The sequence below is a fragment of the Muntiacus reevesi genome, chromosome 16 (assembly GCF_963930625.1).
Source record: "Muntiacus reevesi chromosome 16, mMunRee1.1, whole genome shotgun sequence".
NCBI lineage: Eukaryota > Metazoa > Chordata > Mammalia > Artiodactyla > Cervidae > Muntiacus > Muntiacus reevesi.
In genome coordinates, this window is record NC_089264.1 from 24,081,444 (window position 1) to 24,102,580 (window position 21,137).

Below are 21,137 nucleotides of genomic sequence, written 5' to 3' on the forward strand. Positions count from 1 at the left end.
TTGCTCAAGAGATGAGATCAGGTAGGCAATCACTGAGTTCATCTGTAAAAAAAAAAAAAAAAAATGACTGTAGTCATGTTAGGAATAAATGGCTCTATGGCTAATGAATGACAAAAAATTATCTCATCAAAACTGAAATTACTTCACAGTAGCATATACTACTAGAGCTCTGGAAATCTAGAGCTCTGGAAATGCCAGGAAGCAGAAGTTTGGTGCTTTTGTCTTACTTTACTCTATGATTGGTCCTTGTTTGCCCATTTATGAGTTTCTTTTTTTAACAAAAACATTTTAATAGAGTCTTCCAACTCCAAATTTTCTGCTTTTTTTATTTTTAAATAGAATTTGTGGTTTGAATTAAACTCCACTTTTTGGAAATTGACCTCACTTGAAAAAGGTCAATTTTTTTTTTCTACAATTTTTTTCCTATGCTATCATTGACTTAGAATAGAGAAAAGGAGCCACACAGGTATTTTGGAGGTAAGTGCCTATTTTAGGTTAACCTTCTCTCTTTGTGGGGAGTTTGAGCTAGGGTTGTACTCTCTGGAAGAAGCAAAACTCTGGAAGAAAGCTTCTAGAACTCAGGACATTGAATAATTATGCTTAACCTACATCCAGGGCATCTGACCTTTCAATTCTGTACTTTGCCAACTGCAAGGCAAAACTGCTAAAATCTGTTGAGTTATCATGACAGACAGGGCCATATGCAAAGTGCTGGAAACATTTCTTCTTGAAGTATAATTGCCTTGATGGGCAGAGACTCTGTTTTCTAATCAGCTGAGGAGTGTGTGTGGCCCACAGTGTTTGAGGTAGTATTCAGGGTTTCTCGTCCAAGGCTTCAAAGCAAAATTAAAATGGGGCTTTGGAAGTATCCTGCTTGCCTGGAGGAGACAAATGTATTTTATTTCATTTTATTTATAGGCTCATGTTCCTTAATCCCTGAATATATAACGTGAATGCAGGCTGATGATATAAACAAAGCAAAACCAAAAAATGGTTACATGGCTTATTTGTGGTCATTCAGATGAAATAGCCTAGGTCTTCCTGCTCCAGTCTAATTGGGCATCTGGGTGTAGCAGACAGTATTTGAGCATGGAAGTCAGTAAGGCAGTGTAGCATCATGATGAAGCGGCAAGCTCTAGAACCAGACAGCCTGGGTTTGAATTCTGCTCTATAATTTCTAAACACCTCTGTGCTTCAGCTTTTCCATCTGTAAATTCACTACAATTATTGTACCTAACTTACCAGGCTGTAGTGAGCATTAAATAAATAAATACAGACACATCTAAAAGTGCCTCAGATGATGCCTCACACATAGTAAACACTATGTAACCCTTAGTTGTAACTACTGCGATTCAGTTTTTTTTATTATCATTAAGAGTCTAGGATTTTGTGCCATTACACCTGGCTCTCCATAATCAAAAATTTGATCACAGATTCAGCAAGTCCCCTCTTTCTCTCTCACTTTTCTGTTCTTTATTCTCTCCCTCTGTTTCTGTTTCCTTTTCTCTTACTCTCTGCCTCTAGTGCTCTGGCTCTCTATCCACATTGTGATACTTGATATTTCCAGCCTTCCCTATGTCATGTTTTCAGTGGCAGTGATGTGGGCAGGAGAGACTTGTCCTGGGAGAATGGCAGGGCTGCACTGTCCACATCCCAAGGATGAGAAGGTGGCTGCCTCCGTTGCTAGGGGCTCCCACTCCATACCTCCCCCCACGTCCAGCCAGAGGAAGGAACATTTTTCAGTGCGGGGGTGGCCTTCATGCTGGAAGGGGATGGTTGATGGTGTTATTTTTGTTTCCCACAAATGTGAATGTTTAAAATAGTGCTTTATTCAATCGGCATAAGTGACACATAGACTATGTATAGTGGTGGAACTGGGCCTGGCAGGCGATGGGAGCCAGATCACAACCAAACCAAGAGTTGTGATTCTCCACTGATAGACCCAAGGGATCTGCTCTGAGGATGGCCAGCACAGAACCCCCATCTGGGGTTGCCTGGCAAATACACTTGCACAACTCCTGAATTGTTTGAAATGAAAGGATCTCAGAGCCAGTGACCTAGGATTCTGGCTTCGGTGCCATGGGGCATGCCAGCGGGTCACATTTCCTCTCTGAACCTCCCTCCAAGCCGCACTGTACTCGTGAAGGGTAAGTGTATTCGTTGTTCTTCCGTGCCTTCTGACTCTATGCCCTGCAGGTCTGGAATCCGGCCAGTGTAACTGAATCGTGAGGCTGCGGCTCAGGCTATATATAATTGGAGGTTTATTGTCTTGCCACGGTTTTGGAAGTTTAGGGAACTTTTTGAGATAGTAGGGATTTGAAGTAGTGTTAGTTCGGAACCACGTGGTGCTTTTTGGTGACTCTAATTAAAAGTTTATTTCAAGTGTTAAGTTTCAAGTCTCTGAAAACTGCCCTTTTACACTTTAGTCAACAGTAAGGGCTGGAGGAGTTCTTCCTATTTTTAAACAAACAGATTATGTTTCATAAAGTGGAACTTTGGGGAAGGAGGGAGAGAGTGTTTTATTCCTACGAAAGGTAGTATTACCAGAACTCAACTGATTTAAGATGAAAGAGAAAGAAAAGGCATAGATTTTCAGACAAACATAAAGCTGCCATATGTCCAAGGGAAATTTTGAAGTCTTTCTGGGCTGTTCTTAATTGATTTGAAATGCACTGCTGAATTCAGATTTCCTTAAGAGCAAGGCGGGGGTGGGGGGACACATTTAATCAGACTTGGGAATGAAAGACGGCAGTGAGTAAAGAATAATTTCATACTTGCTAGACATCCCCGTAATAGATTACATAGGACATTTGGTTGATTTCAATTAGAACCCACACGTCTTCTCTACCTCCCACATTCTCTCTTCATCTCAGAGCCTCTTCTCTCTACCCTCAAGTGTGGTTTCAGTATGACTAGGGAATAGACACTAAAAATATTTCTGGAATGACGTGACCCACTCTTACCCCATCCAGGAAAGGGACAAGGCTCCACAAGAAACAGCACATGCTTTCCTTTCATTTCTGGAAGTCCCGGAGTCAACCTACAGATGCTGCTTCTTCCGTGGTCGATGGCATTCAGACTCCTAGCTGCCGACAGCGTCAGGCCAACAACTGGACAGACCAGCTTGGCTGCTGGAAGCTGGCCACAGTCTCGGCCAGAGCAGCAGCCCCCTGGCCACAGACCACCTCTGCCACCCCACCCAGGAGCCTTCCTACCTCCCTCAGGCTGGCCTGGACCCCGCCACAGGGGCTGAAGAACTGGGAGGTGGTGGCGGCAGTGGCAAGGGTGCCTGCAGCCTTGGGGCCAGTCCAGGCACGTGGGACCCTGCTTCAGGCTGCTCTGCAGCCCCTCCAGGGCCAGGGAGGGACCCAGGACAGCCCCGTCGCTCACCACTGTCTCCTCCTGTCGCTGACACCTAGGCGAGGGCTCAGAATGGAAGGCACCCCTCCTGAACTGAATCTGCAGGCCAGATCCAAGGAGGTGGGGGACGGGGTGTGCGGAGCTCAAGATAGTCAGGAGCTAAAGCAGCAGCTGCAGCCGCTTCCCAAGCCATCAGCCTCCTCCCTGCGAGAAGCAAAATATGTGGAGATGTGCGCTTCAGCTGGAGTCCCGAGGGACAGTCCCCGGACCATGAGACTCACTCGGGAGCAGCGCCAGGGGGATCAGAGGAGCTCGAAGAGTCCCCAGGAGAAAGCCCAAGACGAAGTCAGCAGTCAAGAGCACGAAGCTCCAGCCCCCCTGAAGAACTCTGTCCCCTCGGAACTCTCCAGATCCCAGCTCGCCAGTACCGATGAGGGCAGCAACCCCTTCTCTTCCTCCTCTTCCTCCTCCCCAGTGGACGGAGCAGAAGAACGCGGCCTGTCCAAGATGAATGGCACCACCACATCCACAGGGGCTCTGGCCACCTCGTCCTCATCCTTAGGCTTCGAGAGTGACAGTGGTGAGAACACGCAGAGCTGCCAGCCCAAGGGAGAAGAAGGGGGAAAAGCAGGAGGACGAGGAGGGGGAGGAAGAGGGAGATGTGGGGAAGGGGATGCCACGGAGTGCAGAGACATTATTGCCAAGTCTCAGGGCAGCCGGGACCCCCCCAGAAATCAGGAGGCCCATTACATCACCACCCACGAGATCCAGCTGAGCGAGGTGGAGCAGGACATGGACTTCGACGTGGGCCTGGCCTCTCGCTGGGATTTCGAGGACAACAACGTGATCTACTCGTTTGTGGACTACGCTTCCTTCGGTGGCAGCGACGAGACCCCAGAGGACGTCACCACCCTGACCGAAGAGGACGACGACAACAGCTGCTACCTTAGCACCACTCCCAGCACCAACGCCACCCGGACACCCAGCCCCACCAGCAGCGACCCCGCCCGTCCCAGCGCGGGCAGCGGCGGCGGAGACACCAGCAGCACAGAAGTGGGCAGCGGCCCCTCGGACGGTGGCCCCACTCCCCCACCCACGGGGCCTGGCACGGCCACCCCGCGGGAGCCCTTGCCCGAGCCCCCGGAGGCGGCTTCAGGGGCAGCAGCAGCCACCGCCGCCAGCAGCTGTGGGAACGCAGCAAGCCAGATCCTCCTATCAATCAAACCGACTTCCCGGGCTATAAATGAGCCTAGCAACGTGTGTGCAAAGCAAAACATTATTTATGCTGCCAAGCATGAAGGCGACATGAGCCTCCGCGTCTCTACAGCTGCTGAGCACAATTCCAGTTCGCTGAAGCAAGACCCGGCTGCAGCCGTGGCTCAGGACCATGCAAAGAAATTCATCGCCGTCCCTGCTCGCCTGCAGACCCGGTGCGGGGCCATCCGGGCGAAGGAGCTGGTGGACTACTCCAGTGGAGCCTCCAGTGCCGTGAGCGAGCTGGATGATGCGGACAAAGAGGTGCGTAACCTGACCTCTCGGGCCTTCCGGAGCCTCGCTTACCCATACTTTGAGGCTCTGAACATCAGCTCCCGGGAGTCCTCCGTGCTCTCCGAAGTCGGCTTTGGGCGCTGGTCGACCTTCCTGGACTTAAAATGTGGCGGTGTTGGAGCCAGGGTGGAACAGAGCCTCCTAAGGAGCAGCGCGGCCTCCGTGGCTGCAGGGCTGAGGAAGGGCGGTGGGGCCAGGACCACGGCAGACCAGCTCTACATCCAATCCAAGAAGTCCCAGACCAAGGCCTTGGAGTTCGTGGTCAGCAAAGTCGAGGGCGAGATCAAACACGTGGAGACACCTCTGTGTTTCCAGAAGCAGGTCCAGTCGGGTCCGCGCGTGGTCACCCTGCTCGAGCCTCTGAATTTACGCAGTGAGAGCAAGGCCACCAAAGGCCCCAGCAAGGGCCCAGGGTCAGTGTACACGGACGACGGCTCAGAGACCTCCGAGAGCGGCAAGCCTGCCTCCCGCGCTGATGGCCCCCAGAAGTCCAAGTTTGCTTCCAGCCTGCTCAAAAATGTCATCTCCAAGAAGATGCAGCGGGAACACGAGTTCAAAATGGAGAGGGGAGAACTCAGCGACACATCCCACCATCACCTCTCCAGCACCTCCAAGGAGACGGAGGGCCCTCCCCTCGGGGCTGAGAAGCAGCGCGAGAGGGGCTTGCAGAGGCAGAGTTCTCGCCACTCGGAGGCCGGTTCCGAGTACACGGTGGTCAGCATGTCTGATGCCGGCGGGGAGGGGGCCGTAGCTGGGTCTAAATCCCCCATCTTCAAAGCCAGCGCCCCTCGGGAGAGCCACGCAGGCTCCGGCCGTCATTTTGCTGATGGACTCCCAGAAGTGTGTGAAATTAAAAAGAGTGCCTCAGAGACTGTCAAGGGCATCTTCCTCCGCAGTCAGAACAGTGCATTCCGGTCCTGGAAGGAGAAAGAGGCTGAGAAGCGAGAAGAAAGAGCACCCGTTGGGAAGCTGAAGCTCCCCAAGGGGGGTGACTGGAGGGCCGACTTGGGGGAGATCTCTGCCAGCAAGTCCACCATCATGTCTCGCCTCTTTGTCCCCAACATCCAGCAGACACCCAAGGATAAGCAGCCGGGGAAGCAGGCCACCAAGTACCCTGCTGCTCAGGCCACCTCCACGGCAGTGATCCGACCCAAGGCTCCCGAAATCAAGATCCGCCTGGGGAGCGTGCAACAGCCGAGCTCGGACTTCAACATTGCCAAGCTGCTCACGCCCAAACTGGCCAGCGGCAGTGCCTCCAACCTCTTCAAGACCATTGAGGACAACAGCAGGGCCCAGCAGAAGCTCTTCCGGGGGGACAACCTGGAAAAAGTGCCCCAGTTCCAGGTGAGAGACGTCAGGGACAAGTCCAAGGCCCAAGGCCCCCTCCATCAGGTGAGAGATGTCCGGAAACTAATCAAGGGGTCAGGGGACAGCAGTGATAAGGGCAGCGTTACCCCAGAGCAGGGGCTGACTGGGCCCAAACCCAGGCAGCTGGCTCCTGCCACTGGGGGATCCGGATCCTTGTCCCCCATGGTGATCACGTGCCAGGCGGTGGTGAACCCCAGGGAGGACAGCGCGGAGCGAGAGCCCAGGGAGAACGCGGGCAAGGGAGGCGGCAGGGTCTTGAACTCCTCCTCGCCAGAAGGGACAGTCTTGGTGCACAGGGCGTCTGGCAGGCTGCCAGTAGCCACCATCGCCCCCAATAAGCCTGAACAGGGCTCCTACCTGCCTGTGCTCAAGATCGTCTCCAAGGCTCAGAAGACCCCAGAGAAGGTCAAGGAGGAGGAAGTCAAGGAGGAAGGGAAAGGCCCCAAGACATCCCGGAATGCCCTGGAGAAGCTGACGGCGGCCGTGAGGTCCATGGAAGAGCTGTATAGCTTCAACAGGAATGAGTGGAAGCGGAAAAGCGACCCCTTGCCTCTGCTGACCGACAGCCACGTTCTGTCGCTCATCGCCAGCGAGGAGCGGGAAGGGGCCGGGGGCGCTGACCACGACAAGTTGGCCAGGCGGCTGGGTGAGGTGGAGGAGCCGCGGGGCGTCGGGAACAAAGGCGGGGTGGTCCTGCGAGGGGGCCCAGAGCGTCTACAGCGGAGGAACTCCAACCCCAGCACCGAGAGCGTGTCCGCCCGCGCGGCTGCCTTTGAGAGCCTGGCCAGGGAGCGGCCCCGGTCCCTCTATATTCCCCCGGTGCACAAGGATGTGGACAGAACCCAGCCCCTGCCTCCGCTCCCCAGCCAACGGAACGTCTTCACAGTGAGTGCCAGCAGCACCCAGAAAACTGGGGGAGTCGCTGGCAAGTTCCCGCAAGGCCCTTCTCCGGAGAGTCCCTCGGCGGCCGCCAAGGGCATCAGATCTCAGGGGCTGCGGTCCCTCAAGATCTCTCCGGCCACCCGGGCACCTCTGGAAGAGGTGACCAACAGGAAAATCGGCAGCAATCTGGAAAAGAGCAATAGTGACTGTGAGAACTACCTGACCATCCCTCTTAAAGGAAGCTCTGCAGCTGGAGAGCTTCCAGGCAGGCCTGGGGCAGGGAGGGAGGGACCCCCAGCTTCTTCGGCCACGGCCACTCTCTGCAGCTTGCCCCCGCTGAGTGCCCGCAGTCAGGTCCCCACTAGTCCCAAGGGCTCTCAGGTCAGTGGAACAAGCCGGCCAGCTTGGCGCAGCAAACCTGACCACCCCCGGGAGACAGCAGCTGCCCCCGCGGGGCCCCAGAGCCCTGAGCATCCCCCCACCGCCATCTACCACCAGCAGCCACTGCCCTTCACCCTACAGAGCGCCCAGCCCCAGGTCCTCTGCTTCTCCCCGCCAGGCATGCCGGCCCCGGCACCTGCCGGCCCAGCTCCCGTCCCCACAGACCCCTTCCAGCAGCCCCCACCTCAGCAGACCCAGCGCAAGATGCTCCTGGATGTGACCACCGGCCAGTACTATCTGGTGGACACACCAGTACAGCCCATGACCCGGAGACTGTTTGACCCCGAGACGGGGCAGTATGTGGACGTGCCTGTGACCTCCCAGCAGCAGGCAGTGGCCCCCATGTCCCTCCCTGTGCCTCCCCTGGCCCTGAGTCCTGGGGCCTATGGACCCACTTACATGATCTACCCCGGGTTTCTGCCCACGGTGCTGCCCGCCAACGCCCTGCAGCCCACGCCAATTGCTCGCACTCCAGCGGGCGGTGAGCTCTCCCCGCTGACAGCAGAGCCCCCCAGCAAAGAGGCAGCTGCAGCATTCGCCGAGGCCCCCTACTTCATGGCCTCGAGTCAGTCTCCCGCCTCCTCTTCCTCCTCTGCCCCGGCGGCCACCTCCCAGCTCGTGGGGGCCAAGGGCTTTGCCCAGCTGCACGGCAAGCCCGTCATCAGCGTCACCTCGCAGCCCCTGGGGCCGCGGATCATCGCGCCCCCCTCCTTTGACGGCACCACCATGAGCTTCGTGGTGGAGCACCGATGATTGTCACCAGAAAGCCGGAGGGAGCAGCTGCTGGTGAGTGACCATCGCTTTGATAATCAGGTTTAAGGGGTTAAGAGCAGCCCTAATGCTTTGTGTTTGAAGTGGCGGGTGTACGGCAGAGGAGGTATTTTCGAAAGAATAGAACCCCATTCAAATTATTAAGGAGCTAATTTTCCTGCCAAGCTTCCGTCTCTCCCCACTCCTCAGCCCCACGGCTGGCCTTTTCCCTTTGACCTTTTCAAATTGCCCGAGTGTCTTTCCCACAGTGAGTAGGAGGGATCTCTCAGGGCTAGCCTTGGGAGAAGATTGGCAGGGGGGCAGAAATGAAAACCTGGTCTGGATTTTGTGGAGTGAGCTTTATTCCTTGCAGCCCCAGTGACAGGCACAGGGCATCTTTGGAAACACCCTTACTCTGGCTGCTCCTCAGAGTAAGGAGAGTCAAAGACTGACATTTGCTTGTTAAGAGGTTTTCTAAAATCTGCAGAATGGCTTCTGTCTGTCCACCACATCTTTCTCTTGAAGTTTCTTATACAGAGACTATTTTTAAGCTCTTGCTTTTGCTTTTAGACAATCAGAATACTTTGTTTAGGCAAGTCCAAAGCCTTTACAAAGTCTCTAAGGTATTTTACACACACACACACACACACACACGCACGGCTTGACCCCTATGGGATGGGAGATTCCTAAGCTGCAGTGGCTCCTGGGATGGAGCTGCTGTGTTTGATCCAGTCTGTTCAGAGAGAATCCACTACGCTCTGCTGGGAATGCCTACAAGGCGCCCTTTCCTATCGGCTTTCTCTTCCATCAGAAAAGAACCAGCTCCCCCTTGTTCCCCTCTCTAAATGAGGTAGATGTGGATTCTGACACCGGAGTCCATCCAGATTCATCGGTGGGAATCCTTGCTGTAACTACAGTCCATGGAACTTGATAGGAAGGGGAGTCCGGTTTTTCTGAACCAGGACACTTTAGGTCAAGCATATAAGCCAGGGGCAACCTTCAGACAGGCTTCCCTGGTGGCTCAGTGGTGAGAGGGAGATATAGGTTCAATCCCTGGATTAGAAAGATCCCCTGGAGAAGGAAATGACAACCCACTGCAGCATTCTTGCCTGGAGAATTCCATGGACAGAGGAGCCTGGCTAGCTACAGTCCATGGGATCGTAAGAGTTGAACACAACTGAGCAACTGAACACACACACACCCCCTTCAGATACAGCAGGAAGCTGCCACCACTGAGGGGACAGATTTGCCTTCTCCTTCTCCTGTCGTCCTCACGTGAGGAAGGGTTAACAGCATAAATGCTTCTAAGGGGTTTCAGACCTTGGTAAGAGCATACTGAACTGAGAAAGGAGAGGAAGAGGGGAGGGACCTATTCTATGCTTACATGAAAAAAATAAGTCATTCCTGTTTTCTCTGTACTGAAGAGGAAGAGAGGAACATTGTTTCTTTCTACAATGAAAAAGCCTTAAATTAGGAGGTAGAATCAGAGTACCAGCATCTTCTCACCAGTTGTGTGTTCTGGGGTATGCAAACTCTCTAGGATCCATGACAACTGTGTGTCAATGATTTCTACTGCTCAACATTTGTGTGAATGTCAGATCATGGAACACTTGTTGGAAAATATAAAAGCTTTCCAAATTAAGGGATTTTACTATGTGTTATATTTACTAGGCTGCAAAAAAGAAAAAAAAACAAACCCACAATAGACCACTGTTCAATAATTCTTGGATTTTCCTCTAAAAATTCAGGTAAAAGCACAACCCTTGTTTCACTTCTAATCTAGAAATAGATGATTCGAATTCTGCCTTTCCAAGAATTTGCAACGGGCTGTATGTAATGAACACAAAAAAAGAAGGAAGGGAAAGATTAAAGATAAGTAATGCAACTGTTGTTCAATGTAGAAAATAAAGAAATATGCATGTGGAAGAGGCCCCAATTTAGAGATAGATAGCTTTGCAGAAGGAAAGGAGTAGCCTCTAGACAAAAGTGTTTTCATCTTCTGGACAGGTGGGATGTTTACCTAAGGCTGTTTGGGAGCAGCTAATCCTGGGAGGCCTTTGTGTGAGTTGTGGAGGCGCAGGGCAAGGGGAACGGAGGACAGGGCCCCGAGGAGGGAGGAAGTGGCTCAGGCTAGCTTCGTGTCCTGTAGCAGCTGCCTCTGGCCCTTCTCCCGTCTGCTGAGTCTGGAGAGATTAGGCCGGAGTGGTTTCCATCAGACACAAATACAAACCCGAGTTTTTGTACTAGAGATTTGAACAGTGATTTCTTTGAAAGCTTTTCCCTTCTTTACAATTTATTTTACTCCACAATCCTAAAGATAGACAAAAAGGCAAAAGCTGGCTTCAAGATTTAAGGCTAGTCAAGGAAATAACTGGGGCTTCCCTGGTGGCTCAGAAGGTAAAGAATCTGCCTGCAGTGCAGAGACCTGGGTTCAATCCCTGGGTTGGGAAGATCCCCTGGAGAAGGGAATGGCAATTGACTCCAGGATTCTTGCCTGGAGAACTTCATCGACAGAGGAGCCTGGCGGACTACAGTCCATGGGGTTTCACAGAGTCAAACACAACTGAGCAATTAATACACGTACACACACAAATACATACACACACAGAGGAGTTAATTATTAGCTTTCTGTGTATAGGTGAAAATCTAATTACCCAAATTCAGATGATAGCTAAAATCCTTCAAGGCTCAGCATCCTGATAGTTCTATGCCACTTGCCAAAGAAAAGTCAGGTTTAAAAAGGGAGAAATGTACAGTTCTTTTCCTTGTGTGAAAAAATTTAAACATGGTTCAGATATAGCAAAAATTACATGGTACACCCCCGTTCATCTGTTGGTGTTCGGACGGACAGTCAGTGTGAGAAGTCCTGGAAGCTAGTTTCAGTTTAAGATTTCCTTTGAAAACCAGACTTATTCCAGATTTTTCTCTTGAGGTAGAGTAGGGTTTTATGTGCCCCTCTCAACTAAGAAGTCACATAAATGACTTGATCCAAACACAGCATTTTATAGAGAAGAGAACTGGGGCTTTAGAAAGAAGTGGTTTTGCTGAGGTCCCCAGAGAGGGAGAGAACCAGGACCCATGGGCTGGCTCCTGGCTCCTGGGCCACACTGTGTGCTGTTTGTTTGTTGGTAGGAGTCATGAGACAAGAAAAGGATGGCAGAGGAGCCCAATGAGCCCGGGACTGGCGGCCAGGACACCCTGGACCTGCTCTGATTCTCTTGACTTTTGTAAAATGAATGTTTAATAAAACGCGCTAACTCCTTCATTCATTCCACGAGCATGAATTACATGTTTACACTCCATCAGCCACGGTGAACTCTGTGGTGAGGCTATGAACCCACATGTGACCATCCTATTAATACAAGCCAGGAGCCTGCGCTCCAGCTGGAAGACACAAGCCGTACACACAGAACTGCAAAACCAGTGTTCAAATCCTGTCTTAACCTTTAAGATTCCTTCCAGCTCAAATAATAAGTATTTCATCATCTATTTTTAGCTGCACGTTGTGACCAGGAGCCTTACTTTCTCCCCCATATCGATTTGAGTATACCCAGCTGCTCAACTCCTCTCGGTTTATTCTGTTATGAATTTTCCTCTAGTTTTGCTTTTGTAGGTGTGTCCTCACTGTTTCCCTTCTTCCTGTGAACAAAATTGCAGTGCTCCCCAATCTTTGCCAGGTCACAACCCATCTCAGAAGCTAAGCAGTAATAGTATGTATTTTATTTGTATTTAGTAATGACATCACACAGTGTGATAAATGGACCAAATTGTTCCCAGCTGGTGGCCAGAGAGTTACAACAGAAACCCACTGGGAACACACCAGTGTGCAGGGCATAACAGTTCAAAACTTCCTAGCTCTCTCCATTTTTGTTAGGCCTTTTCTGTTTTAGGCCTTTGTTGTTTGTTGAGTTTTGTTTTGGAAGTCCCTTCTCCACAGGATCTTTGATGCCTTTTCTGATGAGATTATTTTTGTTTTCTATCATTTGAGGCATGTAGCTATATTTTTCCTTCCCTAACATATTCAGTCTCGTGCTTTCTCCTACCCACCCACTTACATGCTGTATTTTTGCTTTAAAGTCCTATCTGAGACTTGATACTAAATACCATATACAAGGGCATAAAGATAAATATGTAATAATAACAACAGAAAACTTTCATTGGCACCGTGCCTGCCACCCAGTGGGGACTGCAATTATTTTGTTTCCTTTGAATGTCTTTTCTTTTTTTAATACTTGACCCATTTACTTCTTCATTTCTGAGCGTGCCTTATACTGTTCTTGTGTCATTGTTCTTTTTCTCCTCACTTCTTCAGAGTTATTTCTACCTCCTGAGTAGAGCCCCAAACATCAGCAGCTGAAGAGGAAATAGAAAGGGAGCAGACTCAGGGGAAGCTATTTTCATAGGGTTCTCTAAAGGGGCCCCATGGGGTCCTTAGATCATCAAACCCTGTCCCCTTATGTAAAAATTGCAGGAGAAAATTGAGGCTAACCCTTCTTAAGTCCCAGTGTCCCTCTAGGGCAGAGCTGGGACTCAACACTGAATTATCCCAGACCAGAGTCTATTTCCATTTGCTTCTTTCTTAATGCTGCCCAGTCCCCTTCTCTTTTTCTCCCACTCTCCTTTCTGCTCCTCCATCCTGGGGTCGGGTCCACACCTTAGTTCCCTCTTTTCTTCCCTTTCCATTTGTTTGAGAATTTGCTTTCTATTTTTTGATAATTTCTTTTTTAATTCCTCATTGTTGTTTCTTCTTTCCCATTCCCTTGAAGTTGATTTAGTTTAAAGCCCCACCTTGCTTCTTCCCGTCTCCCTTTTCTGTTTGGAGTCGGTTGTCATCACGGACTAGACCGCTTCAAGGGCGGGCTTGAAGTGGCGGCTCCCTCGCTTGTGTTCTGGGCAGCCTCGCGCACGAGGTCATATGGCGCGCTGCAGGCAGCACGCTCGACATTTCATTGTCAGCTCATCCCATGATCACACTCCTGAATCAATTCATCTATATCTGTTTTTTCCTACCTTGATTGTGTCTTCCTCTCTTGATGATTATATATAGCTGCTGTTGTATTATTTTCCTGTCTTTTTTTTTTTTTTTTGCCATTTCTTTTCTCCCTTTCTCTTTCCTTGGATTGTAACTTTCCTCATTCTTATTATTTTGTGCATTTCTCTACAAGTTTTTTTTGTCATTGTATTTTCCTCAAACCTCTATAAAATTAATAAGAAAAGAAAATTAATAGCTAGTGTGTAGTCATTTATTATATGCCAAGATTTAATATCATGCTGCTTGATTCTTTAAGCCAGTGGGTACTTTCTTACCCCCATCTGACAAATGAAAAAATAATTTGTCCCCAGATCAAGGGACCAGCTGAAATCCAGGCCCTTTGCATTCAGTGGCCATGAGTTGCCCACTGTCTCCCTCTCTGCCCTGCACATCTCAGTTCCTTGTGAACTGTCCCTCTTTCTTAACTTGGAAAAGGGGGAGAGAATAAGGTAAGAAACTGATCCTGAATCTGGCAATGTAGCATATATTAAGCCTCCACGTGTGTTTCTCTTTTGATTAAAAAATTAGCTCTCCTTAGTCATTAGAACACTGTATGTCCCAAAGAGAAATAGTTTCAGCACTTCTAGGGGCTGTGTCTGCCAGTGTTTGTGTGGGTGGGGTGGGGTGGGGGTAATCTGTGTGTGGGGGCAGACAGGTAACTCGGGGGGCGGGGGCAAGGGTGGGATGCCACCTGAAAGCAGGGCTGCTAAATGCTGATTTAGCATTTCAGTCCAAAGGAAGCTGTGTGGCTTTGACTAAAACCCAGGTATGTGTGCCTTGAAGTCAGGCCTCCTGGCTCAAAATCTCCCCCCAGACAAATGACTTGCCCTCTCTGGACCTCAATTTCCTCAAGAGTAAAGTGGGGATACCTTGCAGGAGCATTGTGAAGACTGAATCATAAAATCACTGCAGAGGACATGGCACACAGTCCATGCCCTGTCATAAGAGTTCAATCTTCCTTGGAGCCCAGAAGCTCATCAATGCCTCAGAAGCCCCTCATCTTTCTGGGGCCTCCACCAAGGCAGAAAGGCAGCCCTTTTTCCTGCATGCTCCCAGGGTGGCACCAGGGACTGGTACGCAGGGTTTCTTGGTCTTTCTCCAAACCAGAGGTCTTGCTCACAGCTCTGCAGCCCGCTTTGTGCTGCCTGACCCCCTGGGGCAGGAGTTGGCTGCGGTCAGGGTCCTCTAGTATCCCCCATGCTTTACAGTGTGTTATACAGCTCTGGGCATAGGACACCAGCTGCGTGTGGTGATTTTCCCCTCTCTCTGGGCACAGGCCTGTGTGGAGCAAGGGAGAATCTGACCCAACCTCCCTGCTGAACTCTGTCATGGGTTCCGTCCTAAAATCATGGGAAGTCATCCAGGCCAGACTGCCTGGTGACAGGACAGTCACCCCCTCCCTTCCCTGACTTCGTCATGACCCTCTGCCAGGGTCAACTGGCAATCATTATGTCAGCCTTAATAGGAACTGGAGCAACCTTATTACTTTCAAGATTTTAAACACAGTTCCTCTAAAGTTGATATATATTAGCAGAAGCAATATCCCACAAATGAATGAAACGATGTTACCTAGACTACAAGTCCCTGAAAATGATCCCAGCAATTGGTAGAAACAGATTTCTCCTCCATTCCTCAGCTTGCTCTCCCCATCCTGGGGTGTTCTCTCTCTCTCTCTCATTGTTTCTCTCTGTCTCTCTCCCTTCTCTGCTCAAGGAGTCCTTGCAAACTTTGCTTCATGACAGGACTCAGCCTGAGTTGTCCTTAGATCCACATTGACATTTTTCTTCTTGGTCTCCTATTTTCTTTTCCTCCCCTTGTAATTATGTTTTCTTTTCCTGTTCTGTGCATCCTAAGGCAGAAAAACTTTAGCAAATGAGAAGTTTCCAGACCCACAGCAGTCCCTTTTCTCTTGAAAGTCATTTCTTGATATAAAGTACAAAAGAGTAAAATCAACAAACTTGAAATATATACATATGAGCTCTCAACCTATAATTAATCTTATAGACTTGTTTTTTCCTGAAGCATATATTTAACACAGGTCAGTTTCTAGATGGAAGGATTAAAATATCCTTTGCCACACTACTCTGATTGCATATAATTGATTAGATAGCTGTTATTTGATATTTCTTGAAGGTTGTTTTTCACGTGATAGAGTCGTCTAATCCCTAAAAAAATATTACCTGTAGGCCACTCTATTTCTGTCTTCATAATATTATGTTCAAATTTCAACTCCCAAAGGTTAATTTTAAAAAGTTCTTTAGGCAAAGTGCTATTAGATATGCAATATACATAGAGATTGACAGAAAGAAAGGGCTAATTTTCAGTAAGATTTTGAACATGTCAATGCTTGTCTTAGAATGGATTGAAATAAGTTATAGACTCTAACCAGTATATCTCATTTCAAACAAAATGCACAGTATGAAATTCCACATAATGTAGGTGGTGACCGTTCACTTTGGAGTATAGAGTTTATTCATTTAACTAAATTAATAACTCATGATAAATTTCAAATGTTTCAATTTAGTTTAAATATCAGTTTTGCATGTTTTAAGAACATATCTGTTAAACTATTTTCTGGTATGGATGATCTCAGTAAAACTAAATATTTAACTCTAAAATAATTTTTGAATGGATTGACTGTATTTAATTCAAGTTTCAAAAAGATGTCCCATTTGGGGAAATTTCTTGAAGTCAGTAGGATGTCTAGTAGGTTCAGAAACACATTCTCCGATTTTAAAATGTGAACTTCAGCATTATTCATACTGAAATTAGCCAAATAGTTAAATAAAATGGATCTTGGCATTTTTCTTGCTTCTTTAAGAGTGAGATTTACTTTTATAACTAACAGTCTTTTCTTTGACTATGTTTGTTTATAGGAGCAAGACAGAAAGATGGACAAACCTTAAATCTGAAGGCTTCATTGTAACAACACTAAGAATCACCTGAAAAACTTCCTATAGATATGTTGTTCTTAGTTTTTGCTTCTTATAAACAAGTGTGTAAGTTTCTATATTTTTCTGAATGACCCTGTTAAGACAGTTTGTGTTATTGCTGATTGAATGGTTGCATTTTTTCCTATGTAAAACTATTTCCTTTTGTACTTTAACATGAGCTTTCCCTTCATCTTTCCTTCCTGCATTTGTGACTAGGCAAACCATCTCTTACATGTTCTTGTAGTTCAGTCAAAACATACAACAGAATAAGATTGGCTTTGTTGTATACAAAACTAGCAAATCAGTCATTTGGATCACAAATCTCCCTACAGATTCTTGGAATGTATCAGGACTGGCTGGCAGAGTTGTAGCATTTGTCTGGGTTTAAATATGATGGGTCTGTATTTTGAATCATAGACCAGCCAAGCCTAGTCATTCTCTTGGTTATGTTTTACTTGTCCTTTTATTGGGTTTAGCATGATTTCAAATGTGATTGTGAAAAACAGTGGTTTTAACTTTTGTGCCTTGTTTTAACTTTCCCATTGGTATGATGCCATGACACTATTTGTTGCCTTAAAATAGAATGGTTTGAAAGACTGGAGAGCCAGTGGTTGCATTTAAGATTAAGGTCTTGATTTCAGAAAGGTATAAAATATCTATTTCCCTCTAGAATCCAAGCTTTGCTATGAGTGTGCAAGATTATATTCTTCTTTAATGATTCCCTCCATAGTTGCATACTCCTCTCTCTCACAGATTGTTTGAAGTCTGAAGTGTGACCTGTTTCGGGTAGTGGAGTAGAAAGTGAACTCTGATTCTCTGATTCCCTCCAGCACTCACCATACCAATAGCAGTGATCTAGGTTTATATCACTTGCTCCTTATGGTTCTAAGAGATGTCGAGAATCCAAATCATAGAATCCTTCATTGACATTCAGTACTGCCTCTGTTGTAGCCCACTTCTGAAGGTTATTTTAGTGAGTGTTCATGGTAAGTTTTGAAGAGCTGATTGAACAGATAAATATTTAGCTAATCATAATTTATAAGTGAGTCAATATATATTCAACAATGTTAATTGGAATATTTCTTACTTTGAAAAAGAATAACTTGAAGGTTCTCCTGGGCTTTTCAAAAGAAGAATCTCCTCTTATTGACTTATTTTTTCAAAGGTAAAGCATTCTGGTAATTTTTTAAGCCTTATTTTTATTTTAATGATCATCAACATTGATTTTTGCTTAAATTATATCTTGAAACCACAGAATTTTATATTGCTTATGACTGAGGATAGTTATGCTTCCATCTCAGTTGTACTCTTTAAAAAAAAACACTCAATTTCATATTCAGGGCCTTCCTTAAAGGGATCTTACTCTGAAAAGAAGTTCTTTTGGGTAAAAGGAAGGGTTTGAGAAAGGAATAGTCAGCTCTGGTCACAATTCAATCAGTCATTGGGCTGATGAGCTATGAAATGAGGAGACTGCCTCTATGAGATATGGAGCATGAAATATGAAATAGTCTCTGTATTTGGAAAAGATGCCCTTGTGCCATAATTGGGGGAAGTGTTATTCCTTTGTTATAGACATCATATTACTCAACTCCATCAACAGATTCACCCCAGAACTTAATTTTTCATATGAGGAAGTGTCTCTCACAGCATCAGCCCTTCCTTATATCCAGTAGAGATGTCCTGGGTCTGGGTCACTTAATACTGAAACAAGAATGTAGAATCAGCTAAAGATCTCAAACATAATGCTCAAGTAACTTATAATGCTTTTAGAACATTGAAATCTCAAGTATTGAACATATCCTGTGAAACTCAGATAGAATTTCACTGCTAGAACCAGAATTGACAAGACTGTTTCAAAACTACATGTGACTCTTAGGAAAACCCAGTGCCGGTGTTAAGTAGTCAACTATTTCCAGGTATCCAAAAAGAGAGACATGTCCTTTCCTAGAGAATGTGGTGGAGCCTTACCTACCAAGACTCTGGGGATCCCATAAGCTACTATCACTATTTGTCATTATTTTTCTCTAACAGATCTGAGCCTCACATTTTCACATTGAGGTAAACTAGGAAAAAAGAACTTTTCATTTGCTGGCCCTATCGGAGAGGCCACATCCTCTGAGAAGCTGCTTTGGTTGTAGTAAATGTCTAAGTGGTTAAAAAAGTGATTTTAAAGTAGTGTTCTATGAACACCATATCATCTGTGATAATTTTATGGTTCTCTATTTCATCAAGTCATAAAAAGCAAAGCTGCCAGGCCATTTACCACCTCAAATGATAGAGGGGGACATTTTTAAAAACATGAGGTAAATCTAAATCCTCACTTTTCATTGTTTTATTTCTTGAGGTTGTGTTAATATTTGAATGAAGTAGTTGTGTCCTTCCTTATTCAACGAAAGCTAAGTAGAAAAAGCCAAGAGTATATGAAACCTTCTGGCCCATAAAACCATCACCCTAACAGTGTCCTTTCAGCTACCAAGCTACCTTTTTATGGTTTAGATACACAAAACCATCAATAAAGCATGTAACATTTCCTATAGGGTGCCTGGAGCTTGACTTTAATTAGAATTGCAGAGTCTGGCTTTTGCCATCTCTTCTTGGGGTTACATGTGAAATGTAGTTTTCCAGATGAACCTCAGGGCATTTTGCGTAGAAATCTTGACCCATTTCCCCCTTTTCCCTGTTGGTCAAATGGTCAGGTTGAAATATGCTTCTTTTGAATTGTTGTTGGAAAACTGAACAAATTTGTAACCAGTACAACAATTTAATTCACCAGAATGTATTTTCTTGAAAAACACTCTCTGAAATTGCCCTCAGGATGAAATGAAGCCCAAATATGCAGTTAATGACTTAACATATTGGCTCTCTGTATGTCTGTCTGCATCTGTGTTATGTCTGTATGTGTATGGCTCTCTGGATATCATTGAGCAAATAAGCTAAAACAAATTACATTTTGACATCTTTATGATGAATCTTAAATGTTAACATGCACTTCAAAACCATCCTTATGTCACTCAGAAATATGTAGCTATATAAATCGTTTTAATTTCAGGTTTGATTTCATCATTCTTGCCTCTTAAAGAGATTTAATGCATTTAAATTATTTTCATATTTCATAGAAATGAAAGTCTGTGTTTGCCACAAATTGAATGCTCATGCTACCTGAAATAATACTTTGGACTGCAGGACAGTGTTGATTCTTAAGTAGACTGACTATAATCTCATGATAAGTATATATTATATGTGCATGAGAGGACACATTCAGTAATAGTCTCTGTGTTTTAAAACCATCACGGTACACATTTTCCTATGTGGTGCTTGAGGAGTTTCATTCTACAGTTTACAAGGTGTAGGTTTGCACCCCAAATTCTCAGGGTATGCTATTTTACCCAAATACTTGAAAGAAAAAGGTGCCCTGTATTTTATCAGTACTGTTGAGGGGAAAAATTATGTGTAGGTTTGTTTTAGAACACTACTTATAAAAATGAAATTCACAGAATATGTTAGGCTTTTACATGATTTCTAAAGAGGTATATGTAGAGATATGATATATATTTTCAAGAGACTGTTTCTATATTCTTAACTAATTTCTGGGTCCTAAGTAGACCTCACAGGTGCATAAAATCATTAATAAAGCATGTAGCATTTGCTAAGTTGTACCTTGAGTTTGAATCTGATAAGAATTGCAGACTCCGGTCCTCTGGGGGAAAAATAAAAACACAGGTCCGTCTGTGGCACGTGTGATTACAAGGCCCAGGGGAGGATCCTGAAAACTGGAGTATTGATATACCCCATGTCTCAGAAGAGAACTGAACCTTCACAGCATTTTTAAGCTGTTACCATTCTTGTTTCATGTTGCAACTTAGAGCATATTATTAGTTGTATTCGTATTTGATTCATAATGGTGCAAAATAAAACACACACACAACACATCAAATTTGATTTCTTTTTTTAAGTTTCATACTTGCTTTTTACAAGCTAATGTTAATGGCAAAAAGTCCCTTCCAGGGCTTCCTGAAATTACCTATCATCCCTGTATACTTTTTCTAGCAGGTGGTCCTTTCTTTTTCTCCCCCTTTGAAGATGTTGGTTTCTATATTTACACTGAACTCATCTTATTGTACAGTAAAGACAGTGGTGGTTGAAAAGAATGTGAAGACTGAGGAAGTTAGGTCCCAAACAAAGGAGAGTAAATTGTGTGGTAAATGGAGAAAGATGTTGGATAACGCTGAACTATACCCCTGACTATGAAAAAAGCCAGTGGGAAATGGAAAGAAGGTGACTATTTAAACTGCTCTCATGATAGAAATCTTGGTGGAAGAGTTCCTGCTTGAGATGTGATGTGATTCAATTATGGAATGCAGTGAGCATGCCCAGTGGGACTGTGAATCCAGCCCAAAAGCTCTGAGAATTACTTTGTCAGTGTATTGCATATGGAGAAAACTACTTAGACAAGGACTCTGTGAGACTAGCCTACTTACCTTTAATTGACAGCATTTGTAAGTGATTGTGCGATCTTGTGTAATGGTCTTTTGATTCTTTTGAAAAAAAAAATGTTTTGTTGTTGTTTTTTCTTTTCTTTTTTTCCAGTAAAAGTAAATGCAAAGAAAATGTGCATTGTTTTGTCTTTCTTTTAACTCAAGAAACAAGCTTTGGACATTTTCCTTTTTTTTTTTTTTTTTCCTAACATATCTTTCCTTTAACTTAAAATACTCTATTATATGTTTCACATCCAGGTTGTATTAGTTTTCTCTTGTGGTAACCATAAACTTAGGGGCTTAAGCCACTGTAAATAGTGGCTTCAGACAACATGAATTTATTATTTT

General features: G+C 46.0%; 1 protein-coding gene across 1 annotated transcript; it reads left to right on the top strand.

The window, feature by feature from the left end:
• Nucleotides 1-3,003: 3,003 nt before the first annotated feature.
• Nucleotides 3,004-20,926, top strand: C16H4orf54 (chromosome 16 C4orf54 homolog). The gene is made up of 2 exons (XM_065907463.1): nt 3,004-8,385; nt 16,258-20,926. The coding sequence occupies exon 1, from the start codon at nt 3,004-3,006 to the stop codon at nt 8,350-8,352; it is 5,349 nt and encodes a 1,782-aa protein (XP_065763535.1). The 3' UTR covers nt 8,353-8,385; nt 16,258-20,926.
• Nucleotides 20,927-21,137: the final 211 nt, after the last annotated feature.